General features: G+C 68.8%; 1 protein-coding gene across 2 annotated transcripts in view; it reads right to left on the bottom strand.

The window, feature by feature from the left end:
• TAFA5 (TAFA chemokine like family member 5) overlaps positions 1–17076 on the bottom strand; it is a 125725-nt gene that overhangs the window by 20745 nt on the left and 87904 nt on the right. For both annotated transcript variants that reach the window (XM_070051544.1, XM_070051545.1), the window contains exon 2: positions 10696–10845. In XM_070051544.1, the coding sequence (XP_069907645.1) occupies positions 10696–10845 (150 nt within the window). The remainder of the gene's footprint in view (positions 1–10695; positions 10846–17076) is intronic.

Here is a 17076-nt window from a genome sequence, read left to right as displayed (position 1 = left end):
AGCTTCCTCCCTGTGTATCCCCAACCTGCACTGTGTGCCCCAGGACCTGGCTCAGAGGACAGCCAGGAGCGGCCCTCCCCCCACACCACCAACCTGCACCCATGTGCCCCAGGACCTGGCTCAGAGGTGGACGGCCAGGAGCAGCCCTCCCCCCACACTGCCAACCTGCACCCATGTGCCCCAGGACCTGGCTCAGAGGTGGACGGCCAGGAGTGGCCCTACTGACCAAGAGGCTTTGAAGGAGGGGGTGCTGGCGGGGCAGGGAGGGGTGGTTGACAGGGACGAGCAGCTTGCTGCACTGTGGGGTGCAGGACAGCCCGCCCCACCCCCGACTGCACCCTAGATGAGGGCCCCCGAGCAGGCAGCAGGGTTGAGGGTCTCGGAAGACCCTGGGTCGCGTGGCTCAGCAGCACCAGGGAAGCCCCAGCGGCCAAGGAGCCTGCTGACCGTGCAGGGACCGAGGGACAGCAGCAGGCGTGGCCGAGCCAGTGACCCGGGTGGCCTTGGACAGCTGGGTTCCGGGAACCAGCACTGCGTGTAGCCTGCAGCCAGCCCCGCCCACTCCCCTTGGCAGATCCTTTCTTGTTTCCACACCAGGCAGCTCCCGCCAATCTCAGCAGAGGAGGCGGGCAGCCCAGCGAGACCCCACCCCCAAGGGCCTGGACGAGGCAGGAGACCCGGAGCTAGCTGGGTGCTGGGGGTGGCAGAGTTCATGGCCAGGCTGCTGGCTGGGCCTGGACAGGGGGCAGGGCAGTGAGGGACTGCAGGGCCCGGGGACGGCACTGCCACGCTGGGCGCCCGAGCCCGCGCCGCCCGCACCGCCGGCTTCCCCCGGAACAAAGTGTTCCCTCACCCCCACGGGCACGCGGTTTGCTTTCCTCGCTCAGCAGCCTGGGGAAAGGAACCCCGGGGGACTCCGGGAGCTCTCCCTGGCCACATGCTCGGCGTAATCAGAGGCACGGGGCGGCGAGCAGCGCCTGACCCCAGACAGGGTCCCCCAAACCTCCCAGGTCCTGGGGGGGCAGAGAGGACAGGGGCACGCTGTGCGGTGGTCCAGGGAGACCACAGACACACGGGAACACGGGAACACACACACAGACGCGGGCGGAACAGCACCCACGCTGAAGCTGCTCACTGCGGGGCGGGAGCTGAGGCTGCAGTTACGCCGCCCGCCCCGCCCACAGCCCAGCTCCTGGGTTTGAGCCCGCACCGGCTTCTGACTCCAGCTTCCCGCTAACGTGCCCCGGGGCGGGGGGTGGGGCAGCACCTCTAGGCTGGGGTGGCGGCTGGGGCGCCCTCTGGGCCTGCAGGTGAGCGCCCTTCTCCAGGGGTGGACGCCTGGGCCCCAAAGAAAGGGCAAAGGGGGCCGGCGCCGCGGCTCACTAGGCTGATCTTCCGCCTGCAGTGCTGGCACACCAGGTTCTAGTTCCGGTCGGGGCGCCAGGTTCTGTCCCGGTTGCCCCTCTTCCAGGCCAGCTCTCTGCTGTGGCCAGGGAGTGCAGTGGAGGATGGCCCAGGTGCTTGGGCCCTGCACCCCATGGGAGACCAGAAGCAGCTGGCTCCTGCCTTCGGATCAGCGCGGTGCGCCGGCCGTAGTGGTAATTTGGGGGATGAACCAACGGAGGGAAGACCTTTCTCTCTGTCTCTCTCTCACTAATTCTGCCTGTCAAAAAAAGAGAGAAAGAGAGAGAGAAAGAGAGAAAGAGAGAAAGAGAGAAAGAGAGAAAGAGAGAAAGAAAGGGCAAAGGGAATGGCAGCTGTGGCCAGGAGCCCCACGCTCCCGATCCGATGAGGAATGCAGGGGCGCATGGGGCAGGCTCGCTGGCCTGCTGGTAGCCCTGAGATGCACTGTGTCGCCCGCCATCACTCACAAGGCAGCGTCAGCTCACGTCACACGAGGTCGGAGAGGCTGAGGTCGCCCAATGGCAGGTGGAGATGCCGGGCCCCGAGCCGAGGCTGCCACGAGCGGCCTGGGCTCCCCGTGTCTGGCACAGTCAAGGGCTGGGACTGTGCTGCGCACCTCACTCTCCACGGCCCCACCCTGAGCTCCCAGGGCTGGGGAGCAGCAGGGACCCCGCCATCCCTCTCTGACTGCTCGTGACTGGGGAGGGTGAGGGGGCTGGCCCCAGGCTAGCAGCCCCAGTGCTGGGCCAGGGGTGTGGCCCTTGGGGACAGGACACTGGCCTGGGCTGCAGGTGCTCCCCACCCCGTTGCACTCATGCTCCCACCCGTGGGTTCTTGTTTACTGCCCGGAGTGGCCGCGCAGTCACCGGTCACCTCCACACCCGGCTGTACTGGGAGGCAGCCAGCGGCGAGGAGAGAGGCTTGGGGCACCTGCTCTTCCGGCTTTACTGCTGTAAATACGCCCACTTCTTCCACCTTTGGACAGGTTCCTGGGTGGGGGTGGAATTAGAGGACCAGCTCAGAGCATCTGAGGTGAGGCTCCACCCGCCAGGCTGCAGGGGGCTGGGATTCACCCCTACCCCGGCTGGCCCCTCCACACCCAGCAGTGCTTCCAGGAGCAGAAGGTGGAGAGAGGTCAGGGCCTCCCAGCGTGCTCGGGGCTGACCACACAGCTCGGTGGACAGGGTCACTGCCTGCCGCAGAGCTGAGGCTGTGACAGGTGCACACAGCACAGGCACTGCAGGGAGGCCAGGGGCCCCGAGGTCGCGTGAGGACACCAGGTGGCCCGCGGCCCGCACCCTCCACCCTCCGGCTGCTTCTGCTCCGGACCCATCGGGAGATGGCCAACACCTGACACGGGCCCTGAGGCACCTGTGCGGAAACCACGTGTGGGGTTCACATTTTTTTTGCACCAAAATGGACATATCGTGCAGCCCCGTTCTCCATGCGCTTCCTGGAATCCCTTGGGTGCAGCTGTGAGCTCCCCAGGGCCCCGGTCCCCAGGGCCCGGCTGCACCTTTGGCTTCTGGCTTTGGGAGTGCAGCGCCCACAATTCCAGCCCTGGGGTCAGCCTGCAGCCGACCCCTCTTCTAAACGCCAAGTCCACCAAACCGCCTCTGGCCCCCCGCTGAGGATCCCCCGGCCCCTGCCACCCTGGTAGTCACGCCCCACCCCTGTGCTGGCCTCGTCCCCACAGTCTAGATCGGACCACCCTGGCTTCCCTGTAGCCCACTTTCCTTAGACACGGGACCCCCAAACACCAGAAACGGAGGTCCCCCAGCCTGGGTCTCAGTGCTAGGTCCGTCACGCCCTCCGAGGAAGCCGGCGGGCAGGCGGCCCGTGATTGGCAGCCAGGGGAAGGGGTCGGAGGGGGCCGCAGCCGCTCACGCCTGGAGCCAGAAAGCTGCAGAGCCCCGGGTTCTCTGCGGCACCTGCCCGGCGGGGGCTCAAAGGCTTGGGCCATGTACGTGACCTCAGCTTACGGCCCCCAGCAGACAAGGCCACAGGCATTCACGTGGCTGCACTGCTGCCCGCCCGAGGGGAGGCAGGCCTGTCCCCGGGAGCCGTGCTGTGGTCAGTGGCGTCCGTGGAGCTGTCCTGCCCCCCGGGAGGACTTCCCGGAAGAGGCGAGGCTTGACGGATGAGCGCACCACAGGGAGAAGAGGAAGTGGGCATTGCGGGCGGGAGGAGAGGCCAGGAGGGCATGGGGACCCTCCTGGTGACCGGGGGCCACACAGCCACCACGCAGGCCCGGAGCCCACTCCCCTGGGGTCTGTACTCCAGCAGGACGGGGACCCCGAGGCCTGAGGTGGGGAGCGGCTGGCTGGACAGTTGGGCCCTGGTGCACCCGAGCCGGGGAGTGGCCAGGGTGTGCGGGCTCAGAGCCCATCAGCCACAGCTGCCTGCTGTCACCATGGACTCCACAGCCTGACCATTCCCAGTGTGCTCTGTGTGCGACCCCGGCCTACAGGGACCCCTGGCCAAGAGGGGGGGAGGCCACGTCCAGCGCCCCAGCGGGGAGCCCACGCCCCTTGTCACCTGTCGTCCCAGCCACCAGCCCGGGGCAGAAGCAGGAACGCGGCGTCTGAGCACCCGGGGGCCGCAGGTGACCCCGAGCAGCCCCGTGTGGGGGGCCGCCTGCCGCGGGCTGTGTGGGGTGCACAGCTGCAGGTGACCCCGAGCAGCCCGCCCACCACCAGCCCCGTGTGGGGGGCCGCCCGCCGCGGGCTGTGTGCGGTGGACAGCTGCCTGGGGCCACCCAGCCTCCCCACCCCCGCCGGGGGCCACAGGACCGACCGGCTCCCCTCCAGGGTCCCAGGGACACGCGCGGCAGCAGGCTCCCTCCCGCGCCATGTCACGGTGTTCATCACTGCAGAAAAATCTGCCGAGCCCAGAGCACATCTCAGAAGGAGACGTTTTCTTTCCACAACTTCTGGACAGCATAATTTAGCGAGAACGGTCTCGATAATTATTTTTTCTTTAAATAGTCACGGTGGAATGTATTAATTTTCAAGATGGGTCTCTGATTACAGTGATTCATTAGCTGCCTGGAACTGTCCCCACCGGCGGCGAGAACGCGAGAGTCTCCCTCGTGACCGGGCGATGGGCGCCCGCGCCGCACGGGGCACAAACACTCCAAGCCGGGTAATCAAATTAGATGGAGAGGGAAGAAAGCCGCCCGCAGTCGCCAGGAGCTACCTGTTCCATTATTGCGTTAGGATTAAGACGTCTCCGTGGAGAGAAAAAAACAACACTCCCATCATCTTTCCTGGGGAAATTCTGAGCCGACAGGAGCCGCGGAGAGGGGGCGGCACCTCCTGTCGCTGCAGCGGCCTGGGGCTCCGCGCGAACGGAGCTGGGGGGCGGCCAGGGCCCCTCCCTCAGAGGCACAGGCTCCTTCTCGACAGAGGCCTTCGGGGTCCCTGGGCGCTCCTGGGGCTGGGGGCCTCTGGGAACGTGAGGCGGGCTCCATCCCAGGAGTGGCCCTGCTCTGAGTGCCGGTCACTTCCTAAGGGGGAGCCGCTGAGGCCACCAACTCTACCTCCCTGGGGAAGCCGAGGCCGCCTCAGCACTCAGAGCCGTTATGGGTCACCCACCCATCCACGCACACCCACACCCATACATGCATACATGCACCCATCCACACACACCCACCCACTCATCCATGCACCCACCCACCCACGCACAAATGTACCCACCCTCTCACGCACATGCACTACCCATCCACGCACACACACCCATTCAACCATGTACCCACTCACCCACGCACAAACGCACACAAGCACCCATCCATGCACAAACCCACACACACACACACGCACCCACCCACCGCTTGTCTGACCACAAATCCATCCGTCCTCAGGCACCCATCCGCACACCCGTCCACCCATCCTGCACCCGCTGAGGGACCTGGGACGAGAAGCAGGAGTGCCTGCTCCATCCCACAGCCCCTGCCAGCGCGCACGCACGGAGCGGAACAGGCTGCGGGGCGACTTGTGACATCTGCTGATGAAAAACTCGATTTAGGTTTCGACAAAATCAAGTGAAAAGCAACTCCATCAAGAACGCTGCCCGCTTCTACCAGAGCTAACGTGCAGAAACGACGCTCGCTCTTGGGAGAAACGCGCCGAAGACAGGCGACCGCCCTGGGCTGCGAGGGTCAGCACCCGTCTCCCTCCAGCGGCCCCTCCCGAGGCCGGAAGCCGCTCCCTTCCCGACTCAAACACAGCTGTGCATCTTCCCTTCTCACGGGGCGTCACGGACTCCAGGACACCGCCATGGACTCATCTCATGGGTCTCCGGCAACACATCTACCTTCTACACGTTCTCCATTCATATCCCACCCACCAGCTACCCCCCATCCATCCATCCACCCATCCACCTACCATCTACTCACCCAGCTACCTACCTGCCCACCCATCCACTCGTCCACCCCCCCACCCATTCGCCCTCCCCTCCACCCATCCTTCCTCTACCAACCACCCAACCACCCAAACACCTAAACACCCAAACACCCGAGCCCCATGCGCCGTGCTCTGAATGTTCCTCCCGCATTCTTGGGTGGGAACCGAACTCCACGTTGACGGCGTCAGGAGGTGGGCCTGGGCGAACAGGTCACGGGGTGAAGCTCTCGGGAGCAGGACCTGCCTGACCCTTACTGAAGGGCCCAGGGGTTCAGTGGCCACTTAGGACATGGGTCCCACATCAGGGGGCCCGGGCTCAAGGCCCAGCGCTGGCTCCTGACCCCAGCTTCCTGCTAACGCGCACCCTGGGGGGCACTGGTGACGACTCCACACCTGGGCCTCTGCCACCCACGTGGAGACCAGGCTCACGGCTTCAGCCTGGCCCTGGCTGAGACGCCCGCCGGCTGCGGGCGGTGAGGGAGGAGCTCCCGGGGGTCTCCCTCCCCCGCCACGCTGCACTCCGCCTCCGCCTGTGAGGCCAGGGGCGCCCTTGGCTCCGTTTCACAGACCAGGAAGTCGAGGCTTGGCCCTTGAGGCGGCCTTGCTGTGAAGCCCCCAGTGGTCCAGCCGCCCTCGTCCCCGGACCCTCGGCGTCTGCCTCGAGGCCATGTCCCCAGAAGGACCCGAGGTGGCCCCGATTTGGGGGACGCAGGCCAAGGGGACGGGGAGTGGAGTGCGTTAGTGGCTGGAGGAGCGTCCACAGGGGTCGCTCCTGCCCATGGCTCAGGTTAGACGCCTGCCACGGCCTGTCCAGGACCCCCGACCACAGACATGGACACGGACATGGACACACTGGGACAGCTCGAGGGAACGCGGCTCCGCTCAGGGCTGCCAGGGAGCAGCGGCCTGGCCACCCAGTGCCCGGGCGACAGGGTCCTCACGGGCAGCGCGGCCAGGAGCACCGAGCAGACGCCCCAGGTGGGCCCGGGGCAGCACGCGCCACCCCGCCCGTGCCACACCACGTGCCCCTCCCCTGCCGCAGCCCCGGGGTCACCTTAGAGCTCAGCTCAGGGACAGCGACAGCCAGGACAGGACGACTGCGGGGCGCTGACGCCACTGCCCCCCCCCCCCAGGACGCCTCTGGCTGGAGTCGCCAGAGCCCACGGCCGCTGTCCGACCAGAGAGGAGCCGCAGCGCTGGGCGTCCTCAGGACGCAAGGCCTGCACGTGCCGCGGCCGCTGCCCTCTGCCCTCCCTGCGGGCCGGTGGACGGCACAGGGGCCAGGCAGACTTCCTCAGGCGGGCCCACAGGTCACGGAGGCTGGGGCAGAGTGTTCTGCCGGCCCCAGCCAAGGCCACACGGCTGGACACCTGGGCCCTCCCGACAGCCAACAGGCCCAGGCCCCCGACAATGGGGGTCCCCCGGGGCGCCTGCTGCCGAGCGGCCAGTGGTCTGCCTGATGAAGCAGACACCTCCTCCCCCAGGAAGCCCTTCGTGAATGCTGGGCTGCATGTGGGCTCCCGTGAGAGCGGGGCTTCCCAGCCCCGCACACCTGACCCTACAGTCGCTGACCCCACGTCTCCTGGGGCTGTGAGGCCACCACGAGGCCGCCCTGCGGCCACAGGTGCAGCCGGCTCTAAATCTGCACGCGGTCGGGTCCTGCAGTGTCAGCTTTCCCTGGCGAAGGGACCCAGGCAGCCTCCTCCGCTCTCCACGTCAACACCAAGGAGGGGCCATCACGCGCAGTGGGGAGGCTGCGGCCGGCACCCCACAGGGGCGCGGGTTCGAGTCCGGCTGCTCCGCCTGCCGCCCAGCTCCCTGCTAATGCACCCGGGAAAGCAGCGGACGACGGCCCAAGGGCTGGGGCCCCTGCGCCCACGTGGGAGACGCGGCTGCTCAGTGGCTTCCCCACGCGTGAGAGCGACAAGATGCAGAGTGCGGACAACGGCGTGCCGGGCACTGGCCGCTGCCCACGCACGCGCCCTGCCGTCAGGCCCTGACGCCCTGACCAGCTGCCGGCCTGGGGCTCCTGGGTCCAGCCACGCACATCCTGCCGCAGCTGCCCACGAGACCCCCAGGTGCACGCCTGCAGGGGCTGGCACGGCTCCGCACCTGCACCCTGCAGGCACCGCCCTGGTCCTCCCTCCACCAGTCGCTGTGGCTGCTCCAGGGGCTCCGGCTCCATCCGGACCAGGGGAGGTCGCGTGGTAAAGGCGGAGTCAGCAACACGCTCCAGGTGCCCCTGCGGCAACCAGGAGGACACGCCCCCTCACCGTGACACTGACTCAGCACCTCCCAGGAGGACACACCCCCTCACTGTGACACTGACTCAGCACCTCCCAGGAGGACACGCCCCCTCACCAAGACACTGACTCAGCACCTCCCAGGACACGCCCCCTCACCGTGACACTGACTCAGCACCTCCCAGGACACGCCCCCTCACCATGACACTGAGCACCTCCCAGGACACGCCCCCTCACCATGACACTGACTCAGCACCTCCCAGGACACGCCCCCTTACCGTGACACTGACTCAGCACCTCCCAGGACACGCCCCCTCACCATGACACTGATTCAGCACCTCCCAGGAGGACACGCCCCCTCACCATGACACTGACTCAGCACCTCCCAGGACACGCCCCCTCACCGTGACACTGACTCAGCACCTCCTGCAGCTCCCAGGGGGACACACCCCCTCTTCCAGGCCCTGGGGACCCTCAGGACCACACAGGGTCCTGTGGCTGGGAGAGGGGGGCTTGGAGCCCGGCCCCGCCCACCTGGACGGCACCCATCTGGGCCCTGGAGCAGGCGCAGCCCTGTGGCTGTGAGTGCAGTGGGGGGGGGGGTGAGTCCCTTTGTGGACGGTTCCCTGAGCCAGATGCACGCTCGTGCAGTGCACGGGGCCCGGCACTGCCAGGGTTCACCGGGAAACGCGTCAGCTGGCACAGGCCAGGAGGCCTCTTCTTACAAAGAGAAGCTGTCTGGAGAACTCCTATTCATCCCTCGATACCCTGCTCACAGGTGCTCCGGGGCCCACGCCCCCACGCGCCGAGGAGCGAATGTTTTCACAGGGTCCCCTCAGCCCCCCACACCCACAGCAGACCCCGCGTCTGAATGAATGAATGAAGCAGACTCGGGGCAGCCCAGGCCGGTTTGCGCCATTATTTCAGGATCCCGCACTCACGGAACTCTGCTGAGTCAGCAGGAACCCCACGCCCCACCCCCGCACCCGGCGGGCAGGACTCGCATTCATACAGGCAGGGCAGGAACCCAGCCGACAGCAGCCAGGAGGACGGCACTGTGCGGAGCCCAGAGGTTTTCATCTGGGGCTCTGGGGCCCGGCCCCGGTGTGGGGGTCTCCAGGGAGAGGAAGGGGACACCCCCAGACTCAATCCCTGCTCACAGGGTGGGGCTTGGCCTGTCCCTGGTCTCGGGCAATCACTCAACAGCTGGCCACCGCATGCACCTGCCCCAGGGCGGGAGCCGGAGCCGGGCCGATGGACGCGCTGCCTGCCGGCTAATTTGGTTCACTGGGGAGGCGGCCGCCTTCCTCTCGGGCCCCAATTTACCCCAGAACTGGAGCAGAATTAGGATAATTGTGCAGCTGGGTGCCCGTCACATGCCCTCCGGGGAAGCGAGAGGAAGACAGATCGGCCCAGCGAGGGCCCCCCCACCCGTTCCATCCCAGCCCAGCCCCACGCGCGGCCCCTCCCACAGAGCCTCCAGGCCTCTCGGTCCGGCTTCCTGGCGCCGCGGGGCTCCCGTCCCGGGCTGGGCCACACTGAGCAGCTCCCTCAGCCCCGGAGGTGCACAGGACACAGGCCCCAGACTGTCCCCCCCGGCAGCGGCCACCTGGGGCTCCCTGGGGGCCTGGCCCTGTCTCTGCAGGGCCCAGAGCATGGTCATCGGTGACCCCACCCCCAGCCTCCAGCCACGAAGGGCGCTGCCTGCAGAGCCCGGACGCCACTGGACACGCCCAGCCGGCGCCTGCCCTGCTCACCGCACCTGCACCCCTGAGCTGGCCACCCCCACACCATGGAGCCCGGGCTCGCGCTGGCACCAGCTGCTCTCTCCCTGGCCCTCGCTGGCCGTCTTGGTCACAGACAAAGGACAGCGGCAGGGGCCGCCCAGGGCTGCTCCCAAGCAGAGCCGTGGGATTTGAACCCAGGCCGCCGCAGCCTGGGAAAACGCCTCAGAGCAGAGCCGGGGAAACCCAGGCTCCAAACTGGCCCGGGGCGATGCCTGCAGGGCCCCTGCCCTCCTTGGGGGAGGACAAAGTCCACGCCCCCCCCCCCCCCGTCCCCAGGGACCCCGCCCTCAGGGCCCACCCTCCTCCTCCGGCCTGGATCCCCCCATGGAGTGACCCGATGCGACCTGGACGGAACACGCTGGCTGTGGCCAGGCCCACAGGGCTCCCCGTGGCTCTGGTCATGGGGTCCCTGGGTGGGCTCTGGCTTGGCTGTGGGCCTGAGCCTGGCCGGGGTCAGAGCCGAGGTCCCCCAGCGCAGGGCGCTCCCAGCTCCGCTGTCCCGGGGACCCGCTGTGCACATTCCCCTCCCAGAGGCCGCCCTGCTGGCAGCTCCATCCCAGGGCTCCCTGGGGGTCCTCAGCCTGCCGCGGGCTCCCCCACCGTCCTCACGCACAGCCCGGGCCAGGACGTCCAGGCTCTCTGTCCTGACAGCGTCACTCGCGGCAGAGCTCGCGGGCGGCCACCCACAGACCCCCAGGAGCCCAGGGACGTGACTGCCCCGCCGCCCCGCCACCCGGCTGCCCGGGAAGGCCCCAGAGCCCTGGCGTGGGGGCGGCCGTCGGGGTCACGCCCGGCGCTCCCAGCAGCCCGTGGGAGCGGGGTGGGGGTGGGGGCTGGGCCGGCCGCCGGGGCTCTCACCGTCCACGCAGGCGGGCCGGGCCCGCGTGGTGCCGGCGATCTGGCCCTTCCTGCAGGCGCAGCGCGCTGTCTGCCGAGCGATCGTCCTCCGCGGCTGGCTGCTGTCCCGGTCCAGGGTGACGATCTCACAGGTGCCCGCGGCCAGCTGACCTGCAAGACAGGAGCAGAGCCTCGCTGAGCGGCCGCAGACGGGGGACCCCGGCCCGGCCGCCCCGGCCTGCAACAGGAGACCCCCCCACACCCAGCACAGCACCCACGGCGCAGGGACGCCGGGCCCAGAGGAGCCTCGCGGCAGCCGGCACCGGGAAAAACCGGCAGCTGCCAGGCGGCAAGGGGCCTCACCCCTGCCACACCCAAAAGCAGAAGGGCCGGACCTCAAGGCCGCCAGCCGGCCCCCTCCCACACGTCAGCCCCTGACCCAGCGAGAGCCGTCTGTGCACGGTGCAGCCGCCTGAAACCCAGCAGAACCCTCGGTCCCCACCCCACCCCACGCGCCAGCCCCCAGAGAGCAGCCTCCCCCACCCGGTGCACAGGCAGCCAGGGGGCGAGCGGGGACCTGGCCTCCAAGCCAGGAGGAGGCTAGGGCTCCCTCTGCACACCCGCCGGCGGGTGGGAGGGGCTGGGCCTGGCCCTGGCCCAGAGCGTCTTCCTCCCCAGGAGGTCACTCACTGGCTTCCTCTCCCCCACCTCCTGCACGTCCGCAGGCACAGCGCCTGCCCTTCCCAGGGGCTCCATCGCGCAGTTAAGCCCCTCAGCTCTCAGGCCTGCTCGGCTGTGAGAACCACGAGGCAGGAGACAGGAAGAACCGCCCCCACCCCCACCCCGAGTCCCTGCCGGCCGTCACCACTCTGCAGCAGACACAGCGCGCCCTCGGCCACCCAGGTCCCCGGGGTCAGGCTGCCGGCCTCCCACCAGGGCGTCCACAGCCGGACGCCCCCGCCTCAGCCTCCTGCAGCCTCGCCGTTTCGCTCTCTCGGCCAACACTGAGTGCTGTGCCGTCCCCCGCACGGGCCCCCGCGGGTGACGCGGCGAAGCCCGCACTCGGGGACCCCAGCCCACCGGGGTGAGGGGACGGCAAGGAGGCAAAATGCAAACCACACGGGCTGGGGAGCAGCTGCACGCGCAGCAGGGGACCGCGGGGACACTGAGGCACCAGTGTCCTCCCGAGAGCAGTGGGCAGCACTTCCGCCCGCGGCCCTGAGCCAGGGCCCCAGGCTGCCCGCCAGACGCCCTCGTCCCTCGGGGGCCGCGACGCCGGGCCTCGCTGGGCAGGAAAGGCCAGGCCCGCGGGGTCCACGCCCCAGGCCCCGGCCCAGATGGCCACTCTGACTCCACAGGGTCCAGGGCAGGGGACCCATGTGCTGCCTGACGGACACGACGCCCGTCTCTCACAGCCACGGGGCCAGGGCCACTCGGTGGCCGCCAGCTGACCTCTGGCCTGAAGCCGCGCCTGTCCACTCTCTCCATCCCCACGCGGCCAGCTCCCCAGTGTCCTCCTCTCCCCACCCAAGAGACCCCAGCGTCACCCGGCTACGTCTGCGAGCACCCCACTTCCAAACGAGCCACCCCCCAGTGCCACAGACGGAAAGCTGAGCTGTGTCTCACGCCGTGGGCCGCCCGGCTCTGCGTGCACGCCACGCGGCTCGTCTCGGGAGGACCAAGCGTCTGCTGGCACGACTCCTCAGTGGCTGCCAACACATCCGGTCCACCCTGAGCCCCCCCGCCGCCCCACTGTCCCGCAGTGCCCGGGCGGCCTCTGCCGGGGCTCCCACCCTCGCCTGTCACCTCTGATTCCCTCCTTGGTGACTTCTGTCCCAGCCGCCTCCCCCTCCTCCAGGGAGGCCCCTGCATGTCCCCCCCACTCCTCCTCCCCTAGGGCTGGGGGGTGTCTGCCGTGGAGGCACGGTTAGCGCTCCCGGGCAGCATTGGTGACCCCGACACCTGCCTGAGACGCTCAGAGGGGAGGGTCTGAGACCCGGGGAGTTAATGGCCAAAGCCCAGGGTCAGCACGGGTGGCCAGAATACCACACACAGAGTGTGCACAGTGGACACGGGCGTCGCACGGGTGTGGCTGGGCCAGGGGGTGGTCAGGGACACGCTTGCTGGGCTGGGGCCACCCCTGGGCCCGCACCCAGCCCTGCCTGGATTTTGCCATTTGGTTCTGGGCGCCGGTGACGGATTGCAGACCGGGGTCTCAAACACTCGGCGTCAACCCCTGGCTGGTGCTCTGTGCACAGCCGCCCGCTCCTGAACCCACGCTTGGAAGTCGCCGTGAGGGAGTGGTGAGAGGCGAGAGAGGCGCCCAGGCCCCTGCTGGCCACCACGTCCCCGCCCCCGTGAGGACCAGGAGGCTGGGGGAGGGCGGGGCAAACGACCGGCACCGCACCCCCAGCTCAGCTGACGACGCCGTGGCCATCAACGCCAGGCCGGGCTTCGGCCTCCCAGCCCGGCCACAGGCAGGGGCACGGCCCTCGGTGCAGCCACCGGTCTGAGAATCTGTCTCCCATCCCCCCACACCCTGTGCTGGGCGGGGCCGAGGTCTGCAGGCCACATGGGGAGGAGGGGACGTGGCCCCGGAGGCTGCGAGGCTGGGAAGGGCCCGGCACTCAGGCATGGCCCCTCCTTGGACGAGAGCCCCAGGTCCCACAGACGCATCCTCGCTTCCGTCACAAGCTCAGCCATTTGTCCTGCACTCCTGTCCAGGCTGGGAAGTGCACCCGGCAAACCCGCGGGGCCCAGGGCAGCTGGCTGTCCATGGGAAACTCAGGAGGGCTGCCTGGAGGAGGAGGAGCCGGAGGAGGGCCCAGGGCCAGATCTGGTGGTGGGGGGCTGGCTGGGGTCCACCTGGGCCACACACTGGGCTCCCACGAGGCCCTGTGTGGGCCAGGTCAGGAGGGGAGGGGCCCCGTGTGGGCCAGGTCTTGCCTTTGTGAGCTGACGACGGGGTCCGGGGAGCCAGGGGCCTTGGTCTCGGGTCCGGGCTCTGCTCCAGGAGGGAAGGCCTGGGCACGGAGTGTGCATGGCTAATGGGAGTCCACCCTGCGGTGGCTTCCTGGGACCTCAGCCTGGCCACTGCTGCCCTCGGGAGCTGCCTGCAGGCCCCACTGACCCAGCCGGGCAACGACGATGACTTTCCCTCTGTGGCCACCGCCGCGTGCTGGCCTCCCCAGCCCGGGCTCCGCCGAGCCGGCCGCAGTGCCCCCTGGTGGATCCAGGCCCCGACCCTCACAGCAGCACAGGGGAACACGTGGCAAAGCCACAGCGCGTGTGGCGTCTCCCGGAAGAGCAGAGGACGCGGAGCGCAGCGCGAGACTTCACAGGGCGTGGGGGCGGGGAGGAGTCCGCGCGTGCTCGGCTGGGACGGGGAGCCGTTTGTAGACAAAGTGCCCGGTGCGTGATCCAAGGCAGAAGGACTGACAAGCGCGGCGTCACCAACTCTGCCGACAGCTGGTCCGCGGAGACGCTGTTAGGGGAACCGAGACGGCTCTGCTCGGATGAGGGCCCGACCCTACACGCCGTGGGGACACCGCGGCCGGTTACACGGGGCGGGGGTCTGAGCACGCGCCCCACCCACACCGCCAAACACGCACTCGCACCTCTGGCGCCAGGAAGCCGGGAGGGAACCACCCCGCGCCTCCTGGAAGGGCTGACACCCCAGAAACACAGGCGCTGGTGGGAACGTGGAGCCCTGGAACACTCACCCACGGCTGGGGGGACGCCAAGCGGCGCAGCCACGCGGGGAGCGGCTGGCAGAGCGCACCCTCGCCACACAGTCGGGGAATCCCACTCCCGGGGACGCAGCCAAGCGACGTGAAAACTTGTGTCCACGCCGAGCTGTTCCCGCAGCAGATGCGTCCCCAGTCGGCAAACACGGCGGGCACCAGGAGGCGCGTCTTTTATCAAAATCTTAGAGGCTTATTCGCGTTCGTTCCATTTGAAAGACAGACGCCGAGAGATCTGCTCGCCCACTGCCACACTGCCCAGACGTCCACAGCAGCCAGGCTGACGCCAGGAGCCGGGAGCTCCAGCCGCGGCCCCGCCAAGGGTGGCAGGGCCCCGGGGACTTGGGCCATCACCTGCTGCCTCCCAGGTCACACTAGGAGGCGGCCGGGGCCCCATCCGGGCGCTGCCGGATGAGATGCAGCCCCCGGGCGGCGTCTGAGCCGCTGCTCCCCCCATCCCGCCCCAGCCTGGCCCCCACGTCTTTCCGAGGGAGGCGATCAACCCATCAGGGCTGTCCCACTACGGAACGCCGCTCACTGCGCACGGGGACGCGGCGCTGAGGCTCAGAGAGACGCCGACGAGGCAGCCGTGGGTTTTGCCAAGGGAAGGGAGCCAGCCTGGCAGGCAGCAAGGAGGCCCGCAGCCGGGACGTGGTCTCCGGCAGACGTGGGGTCTGGGGGATGGGGCAGGCCGCGCTCAGGGACAGCTACCCAGGAGCTGAGGGAGCACCCAGGACACACAACTGGGCCACAGCAGCGAGGGCCTGGAAGAGCTCCCACTGGCCAGGGCCACGCACCTGAGTGACGGCAGGTGCACGGGTGTGCGTCATCACAGCGCCCGCAGCTGAGTGCAGGTGTGGCAAAGGTGTGTCAGCCAGGTGTGCAGCCGCACGGGGGCCCCCACTGCGGGGTAAAGGACAGCCGATGGGGCGGCTGCAGAAGCCCCCGTCACTGACCCAGACCCCACCTCCTGAGGCGGCCGAGCCTGCTGCTCTCTGCTCCTTCAGCGGGGGCAACTGGGGGGCTCTTGCCAGGGACGCCTGGAACGGGGGTGGAACGGGGGAGCATGCCCCCCACAGTGGAGGACCCTGGACCACACCCGGGCAGGTGCGCACGGCCATGCAGGTCACTGACGGTGCCTCTGTCCCTCCCCTGCCCTGGGAGCCCGAGACCCCAGCGCAGTAATGGGGAAAGCATCAGACACCACACAGGGAGCACCCGGCCAGCCTCTGCAAGACTTCTGGTCCCCGAAACCCGGGAGCCTGGGGAGCTGGCTCCAAGGGAACCCTCGGAGAGGTGACCTCGGAACGCCACGCAGGGCCCGGGGCTCCGGACAAGGGCGGGGTTCTGAGGGCAGCGTATTCCGTCCCCGGGGAGATGCCGGCACCGCCGGGGTCTGGGTGGCAGGTGTGTAGCACACGGCGGCGTTCCGATCGTCAGTCTCCCTGCAAATCTATGACATCCCTGAAGCAGGGCGCTGAGGAAAGCCGCGCTGGGAGACGCGAGGAAATGGCCCGAGGCCGAGGCACCGGTGGCCGCTGCGCCCACACCTGCCGCCTCCGAGGCGGGGAAATGGGGCGTGCTCGCGCCCGCCGCCTGCTGCCTCCGCACACTGCTCCTGGCTTTCCAGAGATGTGCTGAGCCCTGGGGATTTCACGGTGGCCCTGAGCTCAGCGAGAAATGATCGCCTCCGGGGACCCGCCTGGGGCTCCTTCTGCCCAGAACACGGCCCCTGCCACGCACCCACTCCTCCGACCAGCACCGAGCTCTGGGGCCTCACGGGCCGTGCAGCAGGCTGCCAGCGAGCTGGCGAGCACGTGAGCCCCTCTCCCGCCCGCACAGCTCCCCTCAAGGTCAAAGGCGACAGCTGCTGTCGGAGCTCACCACGGCCGCCGCACACGGCCTGCGCCGTCTGCTGGGTAATTATGGGGACACCGGGAGGGCGGCCTGGAGGCGACAAGGGCTGCACAAGGACCCGGCCGTGAGTTCCCACAGGCTGAGGACGTGAACGCCCCGGCCACGCTTGCCCGGCCCGCGTGGGAGGCAGGCCCCCTCCACGGGGCTGAGGGTGCACAGATGGTCCAGTCACACCTGTCGCCGACACCGGGGGGAGACCACCCTGGGTGGGTGGGCGGATGGGTGACGGGTGGGTCGTGTGATGAGGATGACGGACAGGTGGGGAGGACAGCTGACCGTCAAGTGCCCGAGGCGGGGTCACTCCTGTCCTCTGCTGTATTGGCATCCATAGCTGGCCTAGCGTGGGCGCTCATTAGACCGGCGCTGGGTGAGGCAGAGCACAGGGCCAGGACTCTGCCCCTGGGGACACAGGCAGCGTGGAGGGACAGAGGCCGCACCTTGAGGGTCAGGCTGCAGGACGAACAGGGCCGGCCCGGGAGCAGCGCACCCTTGGCCTGAGGCTGAGAGACCCGCCGGCGCCCTTCCCTGAGGTGGAAAGCCCACCCCCCGGCCGTGATGGGCACCGGCCAAGTCCAACTCCAGACCAGGCCACTCTAGGATACTGAAGCCCAAACACGCAAGTTCATTTACCTGGATGTGGGAAGGCAGAGAAGTGCTCCGACAAGGTGAGGGGGCGGGGGGGTCCCTGGGGGTCCCGGGGCCTCCTGGGAGTGAGGGGAGGGGAAGGGCAGGGTGTCCCTGT

The sequence above is a fragment of the Oryctolagus cuniculus genome, chromosome 11, assembly GCF_964237555.1.
Source record: "Oryctolagus cuniculus chromosome 11, mOryCun1.1, whole genome shotgun sequence".
Taxonomy (NCBI): domain Eukaryota; kingdom Metazoa; phylum Chordata; class Mammalia; order Lagomorpha; family Leporidae; genus Oryctolagus; species Oryctolagus cuniculus.
The sequence above is the reverse complement of the archived record's forward strand: the minus strand, read 5'-3'. Positions and strand labels throughout refer to the sequence as shown.